Source organism: Leopardus geoffroyi, chromosome D1 (assembly GCF_018350155.1).
Source record: "Leopardus geoffroyi isolate Oge1 chromosome D1, O.geoffroyi_Oge1_pat1.0, whole genome shotgun sequence".
Lineage (NCBI taxonomy): Eukaryota > Metazoa > Chordata > Mammalia > Carnivora > Felidae > Leopardus > Leopardus geoffroyi.
Window position 1 is genome coordinate 109,922,387 of NC_059329.1, and position 15,560 is coordinate 109,937,946.

General features: G+C 38.5%; 1 protein-coding gene across 13 annotated transcripts in view; it reads left to right on the forward strand.

Annotated features, from left to right (window-relative positions):
- The window catches only part of CD1H11orf80 (chromosome D1 C11orf80 homolog), a 111,791-nt gene that overhangs the window by 93,197 nt on the left and 3,034 nt on the right, over positions 1-15,560 (forward strand). For all 13 annotated transcript variants that reach the window (XM_045485982.1, XM_045485978.1, XM_045485981.1 and 10 more), the window contains 3 exons: positions 150-260; positions 1,978-2,076; positions 14,763-14,838. In XM_045485982.1, the coding sequence (XP_045341938.1) occupies positions 150-260; positions 1,978-2,076; positions 14,763-14,838 (286 nt within the window). The remainder of the gene's footprint in view (positions 1-149; positions 261-1,977; positions 2,077-14,762; positions 14,839-15,560) is intronic.

Consider the following 15,560-nt stretch of genomic DNA (forward strand, 5'->3'; position numbering starts at 1 on the left):
TCTCAGTAAGTATTGTTGATTGGGGGGGGGGGGGAAGAATTGTTGAAATCCTGCCCTTACTGAAATCTTTGATTCCTTGGGGATTCTCTGAACCAGCAGCTTGGGATTATTTTAAACTGCCATCTCCCCTTACTTGTTATGTTCCTTAGGATCATCAGAAATTGCAGGCCTCACTCTCAGTGGCTGTGAATTCCATCATGAGTATCGTGACTGGAAGCACCAGCAGTAGCTTCCGAAAGATCTGCTTCCAGGCCCTTCAAGTTAGTAGATTGGAGCCGCTTAAAAGTGCCAGGTTTTTTTAACAACATTCTACCACCTATCTTAGTAATATGCACAGAGCTTTTAGAAGCATTTCATTTTAGCCTCTTGTGATCCTATATGGTATCAGGCTTGTGGTGTCTTAAAAAACATTTGTTGAATGGATAGTGTACTATTTTATAAATGAGAAAATAAGTTATTTAAAATTTCCACTTCCTTTAGGTCACATAGCTAGCTACAGTTAGAGCTAAGACTAGATCAGTGATTCCAAGTTCCTTACTGAAGAATGTTTGTTACCTCGTGGTTACAGAAAACATTGGAAATAACTGAGTAGCCTTATTTGGCAGTATGGAATAGTGTAACGGTTGAAATTAGAGGTCTGAGTTCAATTCAGAACTGGCTATGTGGACTCAGGCCTGTACTTAACTTCTCTGAGCTTCATCTATAAATTGGAAAAAATAATAGTACCTCACAGGGTTGTTATGAGCGTGAGGGCTAAGTATATAGCATATGGTAGGTTCTGGATAAATGTTAGTTTCCTTCCTTTTAGAATTCTGTGCTGACCAGTTGGTATTATCAGTGGGGTGACACATTCATTCTGTGTCTATTTTATTTTTTGTACTTTATCTTGAAAAAATAGAATAATGTATTCAAATTAAAAAATAACTAATAATATTTATCAGTGTAATTACAATTTTTGCATATTATCTCATATAAGCTATATTGTATAGTTGTAACCAACATATTCTATATTCATATATAATTTGACATTTCCTCATTTCAGCTGTCTTAAAATTTGTATCAGTTACCCAATTCTACTACATTGATTTAATCTGATTTAATAAACCATTCCCCTAATGATAGACATTTAGGTTGCTTGTATTCTTTTTGCTAATATAAGTAGTATTTCAGTTAATACCTCTATGTGATATCTTGCTTCTTTTGAATTATTTCTTAGAATAAATTTCTATACATGGAGTTACTAGGTCTAAGAGTATAACACCTTTATAATCTAGTGCATCTTACAGCTTCAACTATCTGGGTCATGTGGATAGCACAGGGTAATGAAAAGAACACTATGTTGGCAATTCTAAAGTCAGTCCTAACTTTTGTACTGACTAGCTATGAGATCTTCAGTGGATCACTTCTCCTTTTTAGATTTCAATATTCTTGTCTATAAAATTAGTGTGTTGTGTTAGGTGGTTGCTCTTGTCCCCTTTAACTCTAATATCCTACAATTCTATACTAAAAAGTAGAGGTTATTACCCATTGCTTATGGATGCTAACTATCATCTTGTTCCTTTCTTCCCTAAAAGACTTACCCGAGGAAAGTTTCTTATTTCAGCCTTATTTGAATACAGTGGAACCTATGCTGTCTTGGAACTTGTTCTGGAGGAGAGCAATTTACATAATCCTTTTATGAACAGATGGATCTCTGGGATGTGTATCTCCTATAGAGATAAGAGAACAAAGGCCTTGTTTGAAAGATCTTGCTTAGGTAACAGAAATTGGAAGACACAGAAGCCACAGCTACTTGTCTCATGCCAGTTTCACAGGCCTTCTCTCTACTTTTTCTGTGTTCACTGGAATTAAGGAAACTCTTAACACAAACATGGTTTGCCTTCCAATTTGTCTCCTCCTCTTCCTATATCATGTAGGTACCTTCCTTTTGGTTTCCAGTCCTGGAATTCAGCATATTCTCTCTCTGGCCCATTTTAGGCAGCTGACACTCAAGAGTTTGGGACTAAACTGCATAAATCATTTCATGAGATCACCCAGCACCGATTTCTTCCCCACTGCTCATGTGAGGTGAAGCAGGTAAGTATAAATAATCAGTACTTTAGTGGAAATCTTCCATATTGATATATGTGAACCCTAATACAGGGTGGGTATGTGCAAGTACTTTAAATTTTTTATTTATTACAAAAATTTTTTTAACATGTATTTATTTTTGAGAGACAGAACACGAGTAGGAGAGGAGCAGAGAGAGAGAGAGAGGGAGACACAGAACCTAAAGCAGGCTCCAGGCTCGGAGCTGTCAGCACAGATCCCGACATGGGGCTTGAACTCACAAACTGGGAGACCATGACCTGAGCCAAAGTCAGATGCTTAACCGACTGAGCCACCCAAGCGCCCCTAAATTTTTTATTTTTTTTAATGTCTATTTATTTTTGAGAGAAAGAGCACAAGCAGGGGAGGGACAGAGCGAGGGAGACATAGAATCTGAAGCAGGGTCCAGGCTCTGAGCTGTCAGCACAGAACCCAATTCTGGGCTCAAAGTCACAAACCACGAGATCATGACCTGAGCTGAAGTCAGACACTTAACTGACTGAGCCACCCAGGCACCCCAGGTACAAGTACTTTAGATTGCACATTCTGAGGTTGGCCTTTCAGCAAGGAAGTCTGTGGTTTAGGAAAACTTTAATAGAACGTAGTATTACACAGAAGTCAAGAGCATGGTTAGATGTTGCTCAGATTTTATTTCCGCCACTAACTAGTTGTGTCATATTGTGGAAGCTATTTAATCTTTCTAAGCCTTAGTTTTATCAGTAAAACAGGAATGACGCATACCTAAAATTATTGTTGTGAGGTTTGAATAAAATAATGTACATAAAGTGCTTGGCACATATTTACTCTTACAATGGTGATGTGATCAAAGCCATACTTTTATCTATTCACCTTTCTGGGTGCTGGAGATATAGAATTGCATTAGTTAGTGTCTCCACCCTCGAGATCAGAAGGCTTCATCTTGTTTTGTGACAGACTCCTCTAATGAGTGAAAAGAAATCAAACTTAGGAAATTCTATATATCTCCAGATTCTAGGTAATTTTTAGTGGTGTTCCAAGTAAAGCACACTTTTCTGGCCTTCTTGGCTCCAGTCAGTAGGATTGACTTTTCTGGAGCTAAAGTATAATATGAGTAAATGAAGGAGATTAGGGGTGATGTTATACAGTGGCTTCTGGCCAAGATGGAGTAATAGGAACCAGATTTATTCTTCTGTGTGAAATAACAAAAATCTACACACGATATATATAACAATGTTTCTCAAGACACTGGGCATCAATGGATAGGATAATCATTCCTGAGAAATGGAAAACAAATGAAGTGAGCCCTATGATTACCCTAGCATACTGCCTAGAGAAAGTACAAAGGCCATTGAACAGGGAGAAGACATCCAGGCAAAGCCTAGTAGTCTCCCTAAGTTGAACAGATGAAGTGGAGAGTCCTGGGATGCCAAGACAGCTAAAGTTTTCAGGGCAGAGTACCAGAAAAGAGAGAGTTGCACAGAGAGAGAATTCTGGGAATCTGCAGTATTCAGTATTCAGAATAGTATTCAGAATAGTACTAATCAGCTCATTCTTGTGAAGAAACTATGCAGGTAAAGAACCATCCAGACGGATAAGAGGCGACAATATGCAGAGCTTACACAGGGCTAGAGATAGTGCATATTTCCATCAACCAGAGAGGAAAGCTTTATAATTTATGGAGCATCAGGTAGAATACTAAGAAGAGTCTTGCCTTGGGAATGGAGAAAAATTACACCTCTGCTTAATAAACACTCCTCTGGTCCTGCCTAACAAAGCTTAAAAGCAGAAGCAAGATCTAAAGGGATCAAGTTGTTGTCAAGTAATTCAATAGCATCACAGAACAAAGGTCAAGAATTTTTACAAGAGTATTAAAAATATCCAGCACCCACCAAAGTAATATTCACAGTGCCCTGCATCCAATCAGAATTAACAGGCATGCTAAGAAGCAGGAATATACAACCCACAATGAAGAGGAAACTCCATCAAATGATCAATCATTTAATGAAAACCGATCCAGAACTGACACAGAGGATAAAATTAGTAGACAAAGACATTAAAAGAGTTATCATCATAACTATATTCTGTATGTTCAGGAAGCTAGAGGAAAGACTGAACATACTAAGTAGAGATGTGGAAGGTATTAAAAAAGACTCAAATGAACTGTAAAGATGAAAACTATGATGTCTCTGAGGTGGAAATTACACTGAATAGTATGAATGGAACATTGACACTTAAAAACACATAGCAGTAGAAACTATCTGAAATGAAACACAGTTGTAAAATAATATTGATGATGATGATGATGATGATGATAGTAATAGAGCATCGAGCACCTGTGAGTTATGGGACAACTTCAGGTAGCCTGTTATGTGTGTAATTGAGGAATCTGAAGAAGAAACAGGCAGAAAATATACTTGAAGGAATAGTGGCTGAAAATTTTCCAAATTTGGATTCTATAAAACCAACAGATCTAAGAATCTTAAGAAACCCCAAGCCCATGAAACAAAGAAAACTACACCAAGACACATCAAAATTAAATTGGTTAAAACCAATGGTAAAGAGAAAATCTTAAAAGCAAACAAGGGCGAGGAAAGCTTATGTACAAGGAAACAAAGATAAGGATTACAGAAAATTTCTCATCAGAAAAAGTATAAGATAGAAGAAACTGGAGCAATGTCTTTATAGATAGTACTGAAGAAAAAACCTTCAACCTAGAATTCTTTACCTAACAAAGATACCTTTTTTTCTCCAAATGCATTTATTTGTTTTTGAGAGAGAGAGTGAGAAAGAGCATGTGCGTGCACACATGAGCAAGGGAGGGGCAAAGAGAAAGGGAGAGAGAGAATCCCAAGCAGGCTCAAACTCACAAACCGTGAGATCATGACCTGAGCTGAAATTAAGAGTTGGACGCTTAACTGACTGAGCCACCCAGGCACTCCCAACAAAAATATCTTTCAAAAAAGATGAAAAAAGGACTTTTTCTGACATACAAGAGTTGAAAGAATTCATTATCAGCAGTTGAGAAATGTAAAAGAAATCCTTCAAGCAGAGAAAAAGTGATAACCAGCTGGAAACCTGAATCTAGGTAACTACATGGATAAATATAAAAAAAATTTTTTTTTCTTATTACTTAAATCTCTTTAAAACATTGGGGCGCCTGGGTGACTCAGTCAGTTAAGCATCCGACTTCAGCCAGGTCACAATCTCGCGGTCCATGAGTTCGAGCCCCGCGTCGGGCTCTGGGCTGATGGCTCAGAGCCTGGAGTCTGTTTCCGATTCTGTGTCTCCCTCTCTCTCTGCCCCTCCCCCGTTCATGCTCTGTCTCTCTCTGTCCCAAAAATAAATAAACGTTGAAAAAAAAAAAGTTTTAAAAAAACGTATAAAAAAATAAATAAATAAATAAATAAAACATAATTAACTTTTTAAAGCAAAAATAGCAATAATATGTTGTGAGGTTTATAACCTATGGTGAAGTAAAATGTATAACAATAACAGCACAAAAACCTGGAGGAGAGAGATGGAAATATACTGTTTTAAAGACTTATACTGTATGTGGAATAGTGTAATATTACGTGAAGGTAGACTGGTAAGTTGAAGATGAAAAGAACCATCAAAATAATATAAGGATTTACAGCTATTGATCCAAAAAAGGAGATACAATGGAGTCATAAAAAATATTCAACCCTCAAGAGAATGAGAAGACAGGCCACAGACTGGGAGAAAATAATTGTAAAACACACACTAGTTAAAGGACTATTACCCAAAAAATACAAAGAATTATTTTTTTTTTAAGTTTATTTTGAGGGAGAGAGAGGGAACAAATGGGGGAAGGGCAGAGAGAGAGGGAGAGAGAGAATCCCAAGTAAGCTCTATGCTGCCAGCACTGACGCAGGGCTCAATCTCGTGAATCATGAGGTCGTGACCTGAGCTGAAATCGAGAGTCAGACGCTTAACCGACTGAGCCACCCAGGAACCCCCAAAATATGCAAAGAACTCTTGAAATTCAACAATAAAAATAAAGCAGCCAAAGACTTTAACAGACACCTCACCAAAGAATACATAAGATGGCAAATAAGCACATGAAAAAATGCTCCACATCATATATCATCAGGAAAATGCCAATTAAAACAATGAGATACTACTACACACGTATTAGAATGGCCAAAATCCAGAACATTGACAACACCAAATACTGGCAAGGATGTCTTAATTGCCAAAACTTGGAAGCATCCAAGATATTCTTTTTTTTTTTTTTTTTTAATGTTTTTTTTATTTTTGAGACAGAGACAGAGCATGAACGGGGGAGGGGCAGAGAGAGAGGGAGACACAGAATCTGAAACAGGCTCCAGGCCCTGAGCCATCGGCACAGAGCCCAACGCGGGGCTCGAACTCACAGACCGCGAGATCATGACCTGAGCCGAAGTCGGACACTCAACCAAATGAGCCACCCAGGCACCCCAGCAACCAAGATATTCTTAAGCAGGTAAATGGATAAATAAACTGTGACACATCCAGACAATGGGATATTATTTTGCACTAAGAAAAAAATGAGCTATCAAGCCATGAAAACACCTGGAGGAAGCTTAAATACATATTTAAATAAAAGAAGTCAATATGAAAATGCTGCAAACTATGATTCCAAGTATATGACGTTCTTGAAAAGGCAAAACTATGGAGACAGTAAAAAGATCAGTGGTTTCCAGAGGTTAGATGAAAAGGGAGGAATGAATATGCAAAGCACAGAGGATTTTTAGGGCAGGGAAACTGTTCTGTATGTTTCTGTAATGGTGGATACATTTCATTTTACATCTGTCCAAAACCATAGAATGTACAACACTAAGAGTAAGCCCTAGTGTAAACTATGGACTTTGATGATAACGATGTGTCAATGTAGGTTTAACACTTGTAACAAATGTACAGCTCTGATGGGGGATGTTGATAATGGGAGAGGCTATACATATGTAGGGGCAGAGGGCATATGAGAAATCTATGTACCTTTTGCCCAGTTTTGCTATGAACTTAAAACTTCTCTAATATTTTTAAAAATATTTAAAAGAGGGCAGAAAAAGAGGAAAAAGAAGGAAAAAGAACAAAGTACAGATGAGACAAATAGACAACAACTAGCAAAATGATATATTTAAACTCTGCCATATCAATTATATTAAATATAAGTGGCCTTTACAACTATTTACATTAAAAGGCAGAGATTGTTAGATTTAATAAAGCAAGAGCCAACTGTATACTGCCTACAAGAATCCCACTTTAAATATAAAGACAGAAATAGAGTAAAAGTATAAAAGTATGGGAAAAAATGTACTGTGCTTACACTAGTAAGAGCACCGAAGAGGGGCACCTGGCTAGCTCAGTTGATAGAGCATATGACTCTTGATCTGAGGGTTGTAAGTTTGAGCCCCATGTTGGGTGTAGAGATTACTTGAAAATAAAATCTTAAAAAAGTAAAAAAGCACTGAAGAGGCTATAACGGGTGCCTGGGTGGCTCAGTTGGTTAAGTGTCCACCTCTTGATTTCAGTTCAGGTAATGATTTCACCATCGTGAGATCAAGCCCTGCTTTGGGTTCTGTACTTAGCATGGAGCCTGCTTAAAATTCTCTGTCCCTCCCCCTCTGCCCTTCCCCTGCACGTGTACATGGTCTCTGTCTCTCTCTCTCAAAAAGAAAAAAAAGACTATAAAGTAGATTTCAGAGCAAAGAACATTACTAGGGATAAAGAGAGTCATTTCATAATGATGAATACGATACAGTGAGTACAACATAATGAAGATAATAGCCCCAAACATTCATGAAACTTGATAAACTTTTGAGAGAACTTTAAAATAAATGAAGCAAAACTGATAGAACTGTAAGGTGAAATAGACAAATCTACAATTTTATTTGGATATTTCAACATACTTCTCTCAATAATTGATAGAACAAATAGACAAAAAATCAGTAAGTCTATGAAAGTCTTAAATAACACTATGAATTAACTTGACTTGATATTTATAAAACACTTTGCCCAACCACAGCAGAATATTCTTTTCAAGTGCAAAAGGGACATTTAACAAGATAGGCCATATTTTGAGCCATTAAATACATCTCAATAAACTTAGAGGATTCAAGTTATACAAAGTATGCTTTTGATTACAATAGGATTAAAGTAAAATCAATGACAGATATCTAGAGGGGCACCTGGGTGGCTCGGTTAAGCATCTGACTCTTGATGTTGGCTCAGGTCATGATCTTACAGTTAATGGGTTTGAGCCCCATGTTGAGCAGAGCCTGCTTAGGATATTCTCATTCTCTCTCTCTCTCTCTCTCTCTTTCTCTCTCTCTCTCTCTCTCTCTCTCTGCCCCTCCTCCCTCCCTCTCTTGCTCAGAAATAGATAAATAAACCTTAAAAAAAAGATATCTAGAAAACTCCAAATATTTGGAAATTAAATGACACACTTATAAATAACCCATGGGTCAAACACAAAATCAAAAGGGAAATTGGAAAAGTATTTTAACTTAAATGGAAATGCAAATTATCAAACCTGAGACATCACTAAAGCAGTACTTGGAAAAATACCTATGTTAGAAAAGAAAAAAGTCTTAAATCAGTGATCTCAGCTTAGACTACAATAAGAGCAAATTAAACAGAAGAAATTAAATAATAAAGTCAAAGTGGAAGTCAGTATAATAGAAAAAAACAGAAAAATCAATGATATTTAAAGGTGGTTCATTGAAAAGATTAATAAAATTGATAAACATTTAGCCAGACTAATCAAGATATAGGAGAGAAGACACAAATTTCTACTACCAGAAATTAGAGAGGTGACATCAGATATTAAAAGGATTATCAGGGACTATTATGAACAAAGTTTACTTCAATAAATTTGACAACTTAGATTAAATGGACAAATTCCTTGAAAGAAATTACCAAAGTTCACTCAAGAAGAAATAGCACTATATACCTCGTAGTTCTCTATTAAAGAGATTTAATTTTCAGTTGAAAACCTTGAGACTATTGAGACTATTTTAAAACTGTCAAAACTCAAGAATAAGAAAACAACCCAGTTTTTAAAATGGGCACAATATGTGAACATACATTTCACAAAAGAAGATACACAAACAGCAAATAAACACATGAGAAAGATGCTTAACATTATTGGTCATTAGGGAAATGCAAGTCAGAACCACAATGAGACACCATTTCACACCTGCTTGGAATAAAGACTGACCATACCAGGTATTGGCAAGGATGTGGAAGAACTGGAGCTCTTACACCCTATTTGTAGGAATAAAAAGCGGTACTGGGGCGCCTGAGTGGCTCAGTCGGTTGAGCGACCGACTTCGGCTCAGGTCATGATCTCACGGTTTGTGAGTTCGAGCCCCGCGTTGGGCTCTGTGCTCACAGCTCAGAGCCTGGAGCCTGCCTCGGATTCTGTGTCTCCCTCTCTCTCTGCCCCTCCCCTGCTCACGCTCTGTCTCTCTCTGTCTCTCAATAACAAATAAAAACGTTAAAAAAATTTTTTAAAGTGGTACATCCACTCTAGAGAATAGTTTGGCAGTGCTTAAAAAGTTAAATGTATACATCATATGATCCAACCATTCTACTCCTAAGTATTTATTCAAGAGAAATGAAAGCATATGTCTACACAAAAATTTATACACTAATGTTCATGGCACTTCTGCCATATTTGTAATAACCCAAAACTGGAAACAACCCAATGTCAGTAGGGAAATCGATAAACAAACTGTGGTGTGTCCATTCGATGGAATACTACTTGGCAATAAAAGGAATGAACTGTTGATAATACACAGTAGTGTGGATGAATCTCTAAATAGCCCTGCTGAATGAGAAACCTCAAAATACTGGATCAGTTGTGGTAGTGTCCAAGGGGGGAAAAGCCCTGAAAAACAAGAGTACATACTGTTTGATTGCACTTACATGAAATTTTTCAAAATGCCAACTAATCCTTAGTTACAGATCAATGATTGCTTGAAGATGGGAGGTGTAAGAGTTTCAGGGAATGGTTATGAAGTTCAGAGGAAACTTTTGAGGGGGACGGATATGTTCATTATCTTGATTGGGGTGATGGTTTCACAAATACATATATATGCCAAAGCTTATCTAATTGTACATATTATATATATGCAGCTTATTTAAGTAAATGTTATATTCCAATACAGTTGCTATAAAAAAATTACACATTTCTGAGAGAGTAATAGATCCTTTTGTACTTCTACTACTTTTCTCCCTCTCCTACTTTAGTTTGCCTGATTGTATGGAGAAGTTTAGGTGCCCAGACACCCAAGGATCACAGCATCTCATAGATTTGCTTATCCTCTTCTGCTTTGTAGCGAGAAAGGCTAGAGGATGGGAGTGAAGTCCCTGTGAATGCTTCCTTCATCACACCTTTTTTCATTGCTTTATGTACCTTCTAGGAACCTCATTCCTTGAATGCATTTGCTGTTCCTTTCAGCTGGTTCACTGCAAATACTCTTGCTGATGTCCCTCCAACTTGGAATGCTGTTACCCACAACTTGAGCAAACAAATTTCCACAAACTTCATGACTTAAAAACAACAGAAATTGGGGCGCCTGGGTGGCGCAGTCGGTTAAGCGTCCGACTTCAGCCAGGTCACGATCTCGCGGTCCGTGAGTTCGAGCCCCGCGTCGGGCTCTGGGCTGACGGCTCAGAGCCTGGAGCCTGCTTCCGATTCTGTGTCTCCCTCTCTCTCTGCCCCTCCCCCATTCATGCTCTGTCTCTCTCTGTCCCAAAAATAAATAAACGTTGAAAAAAAAAAAAAATTAAAAAAAAAAAAAAAAAAAAAAAAACAACAGAAATTGTATTATCACGGTTCTGGAGTCCAGAAGTCTGAAATCAAGATTTTAGCAGAGCTGTGCTCCCTCCAAAGGCTTTAAGAAAGATCCCTTCCTTTCCCCTTCCAGTTTCTGGTGGCTCCAGATGTTCGTTGGTTTATAGCCACATTACTCCAGTCTCAGCCTCCATCTTCACATGGCCTGTTATGTCTCTCAAATTTCCCTGTCTCTCTGATAAGGACACCTGTCATTAGAATTAGGGCCCACTTTAAATCCATGATGATCTTATCTTGAAATCCTTAATTACATTTGAAAAGACTTTTTATCAAAATAAGGTCACATTCTGGGGCTCAAGACTTGGACATACTTTTTTGGGAGCCATTGTTCCGCTCATTACAGCCATCCACATCTTCAGATTTCCAGGGATAAGGAAGTTTACCATAGATTTCAGGGTAAGGCATACATCATTATCATAGGACCTAGGATATATGGATAGGATCTAGAAGTGTTTCAGCCTGTGAAGACGTTTTGCTTGGGCCTCTCTGATATCCCAGTGATCTCTCAAAAGGAAATAATCTGACCTCTTTTGCCCCCTTCTGTTGTTATAGTGATGGCTTATAGCCTCTGGGCCATTCATAGTCCAATTAATTTGGCAGATGGCTAGTGAACTCAAGGTCTTAGTAGTCCTAGGTCTTAGAAGAAAGAAACATTTATTGGATCCTTAATCTGTGCCAAGACTTCCACTTTAATACCACAAAGATCCTACAACATATGTTGTAGTTTTCCCATTTTATAAATGAAGAAACTAGTTAGAGAACTTTCCTTATTTGCCCAGAATCACATAGTTAATAAGTGGCAAGGCTAGGCTTTGTACTGAGGTCTCCTGGTTCCAAAGCCTAGTAACATTGTTACCATATAGGACTGGTATAGGAATGTTCCATACCATATAACCCAGGGAAGATGAGTGATCAGAGGCACTCATGAGTAAAACTTGTGCTTCTGCACTTAAGACCATTACTATTTCCTTCTTATAACATCCCCTTGGTGATAAATAACTTGATAGTGGCACAAGAGTGGCACCCAGTGGCTTCAGCTAAAAATTACAAGGGTCAAATTCTTTTACCTCTGGACCAGTCCCTCAGTTTCTATTTTTATTTCTTTAAATGTTTGTTTATTTATTTATATTTGAAGTGGGGGGGGGGGGGTTGGGGAAGAGATAGAGAATCCCAAGCAGGCTCCGTGCTGTCAGCTCAGAGCCTGACGCGGGGCTCAAATCCATGAACCATGAGATCATGACTTGAGCTGAAACCAAGAGTCAGTTGTTCAACTGACTGAGCCACCCAGGCACCTCCCCAGTTTCCATTTTTAAACTGATAAAGTAGAATAGCTGACCTCTTGAATAATATAGAATAAAACCATCTATGGCTGTTATATAGTTTATGGAGAAGTAGAAGAAATGAGAGAATATGTATTTAGAGTTTTGTAGAAAATATTTAAGAAAAGGCCATGCCAGGAGTGATTTATAGCTTGGGTGTTGGAACATAGGACAGTGGGCCATAAAGGATAAACAAGATAGTTCTCCAGGGCTAGTGTCACAGATGTCTGTAGTGACTGAAAACATAAACCCATAATAAGAGCAGTGACAAGGAGGTAATTTTCTCAGGAAAGGTACTGTTTCCCGAGGCAGGGAGGGGAATTAAATGTCTCACAGTGTTAAATCCAGGGAGGTGTATCCTGAAGATAGAGCTGTCTCATTTGGGGGAATCTGATGATGAATGAAGGGTATACAAGATTCCCCTAGGTCTGAGAGCTTTATATCTGAGTGTGAATTTCCTTGGTGATATTAGTTTCAGAATAAGAGAAAGTTTTGCCTATTACATGAGATTTTTCAGGGAAGAATGAAGTAAGAAAATAAGATTTCTCTTGGGGCATGTGGGTGGGTCAGTTGGTTAAGCGTCCAACTTTGGCTCAGGTCATGATCTCATGGTTTGTGGGTTTGAGCCCAGCATCGGGCTCTGTGCTGACAGTTCAGAGCCTGGAGCCTGCTTCAGATTCTGTGTCTCCCTCTCTCTCTGCCCCTTCCCCAGTAGTGCTGTCTGTCTGTCTGTCTGTCTCTCTCTCTCTCTCACACACACACACAAATAAACATTAAAAAAAAAAAAAAGCTTTCTCTCGAAGAAAAAAATGGAAATTTTCTTCGTACGGTTTCTTTTTTCACACCGTTAGGGTCATCTTTACCATTCTGTGTTCCTTGGAATGTACTTAGAAGTTGAAGTTTTATTTAATGAACAATACATGACAGTATTTTTTATTGAGTTATAAGTCACCATAAAATTTACCATTTTAAGTTGTACAATTTAGTGGCTTTAAATATAATCACTGTGCTGTGCAACAGTTACCACTAAATTCCACAATATTTCCATCATGCCAGAAAAAAACCCTGTACCTATTTGTAGTCAGTCCCAATTCCCCCACCTTCCATCTCCTGGCAACCACCAGTCTACTTTGTCTCCATGGATTTTCCTATACTGGTTCACGTAAATGGAATCAAAATAGGTAGTCTGGCTTCTTTCACTAAGCATAATGTTTTCAAGATTCATGTTGTAACATGTGATGGTACTTCATTCCTTTTTATGGTTGAGTAATATCCTTTTGTATGGATGTGCCATATTTCTTCTACCCATTCATCAGTTGATGAACCTTTATGTTATTTGCACTTTTGGGCGATTATAAATAATGCTGTGAACATTTTTGGATGGACATGTTTGTAAATCTCTTGGTTATATATCTAGTAGTAGAATTGCTGGGTCATATGGTAACTCTATGTTTAACATTTTTAGTAACTTTCAAACTATTTTCCAAACTGGCCGTTTTACTTACCCAACAGTAATGTGTAGTGGTTCCAATTTTCTACATTGTCACCAACTATTGATATTGTCTATTATTATTGTTGTTATTTTATTACTATTACTACTACCATCCTAGTGGGTGTAAAGTAGTATCTCATAGTGGCTTTGATTTGCATTTCCCTAATGAATAATGATGTTGAGCATCTTTTCATTGGTTTATTGGCCATTTGTATCTCTTCTTTGGAGAAAGGTCTCCAACTCTATCAAACCCACTTTTAATTAGGTTGTTTGTTATTGAATTACAAGAGTTCTTTATTCTGGATACAACTCCCTTACCAGATATGATTTGAAAATATTTTCTCCCATTCTTGTGGGTTGATTTTTCACTTTCTTTATTGTGTTCTTTGAAGCACAAAAGTTTTTAATTGTGATGAAGACTGTGTCTGTTTTTAAATACTTGTATTTTTGAAAAACAAGAAGCTAGGATTGGGTTCTGATCTTAGTAAGCTTAGAGAAACTTTTGTTTCTCTATCCAAATTGAACCAAGTGTGGCAGGACTTTGAAAGGCTACAGAGGACGACAAAATGTGCCAGGCTTCCCAGGTTTGACTTCAGTCAGTTATATGTAGATCACTTACCTCTATGGAAGACACTGTGCTAGCTATAAAATGATGCAGTCACAGAGAACCTTACCTTTCAAGGAATTTAAAATGTGGAAAATAGGACACACATAAAAATGATAAATAAGGGCAGGCAGTGCATCTTCAGAGCCCAAGGAGTGGGGCAGATGGTAAGCAAGTGACCAGAGGTCAGAAGAGGTGGGAAATGCCTGGAGTACCTGGAATGAGCTGCAAAGGCTCTAACACAAGGAAGCCCTGATGATTGGGGTTGGGTAGGGGAGACTCGCATGAGCGAGGAGGAAGAGGGAATTCCAGGTAAGGGAGGGTAGCCCTGTGAGGCCAACAAAGCCACCAGGCACACTTGTCTCACTGGAGCTTGTTCATGTTCCTGCAAAACTCACTTAGGACTTCTAATTTTTAAAGCAGCTGCTCCCAGAGAAAAATGCAGAGCAGAGCACAGAAGATGCACATGAGAACAGCAGTCCAGAACTCCTTACAGGTAAGGGATCAGCTTCTCAGGTGAGCCTAGGAGCAAAGCTCAGAAGTAAGGTACATTGGCTTCAAGCTTTCAAACTACACCTTCCACACCATAGCAAAATCATGGGACTTGGCTGGCTTCTACCACCACTATGGGTGTTCTGGAGCAGCAGGGGGGCATTCCCTCCCCAAAGTTGGTATGATAGAACTAGAAATTCCTAGTAACGTTGTACAGTTAAAGATAGCTGCACATGAAGGGGCAGGGCCCTGAATCTAGTTGGTTCCTTCACATCTTTTCTCATTACTGCTGTTCTCCCTGGATTTGGTTACTACTCTGGGGCTCTGGAAGCTACTCCTGGGTACAGAATACCATCTCAATCTTGATGTATGTTATAGGGAGTTGTCATTGTGTGTGATATGGTGGTGATTGTGCTGGTCTTTTCCCCCTCTCCCTCCAACACTTACACAGCCTTCAGAGCCAGCAGGGGCAGAGAGATGTGTGTATGGCCGGAAATAACCATAGCCACAGGTGCCTGAAACTGATAGTGCAGGTGCCAGGCACCTGCTCTTAATTCTGAAAACAATCTTATGATGTAGTGTTACTATTCTCATTTTACAGGTAAACTGAGACATTTACAGAGATGTCAGTAGACTCACCCAAGGTCACACAGCTAGTAAATGGCAGAACCAGAATTCAAACCCAGGCAGTCTGGCTCCAGGGCCAAGACTAGCAGGGATGCACCA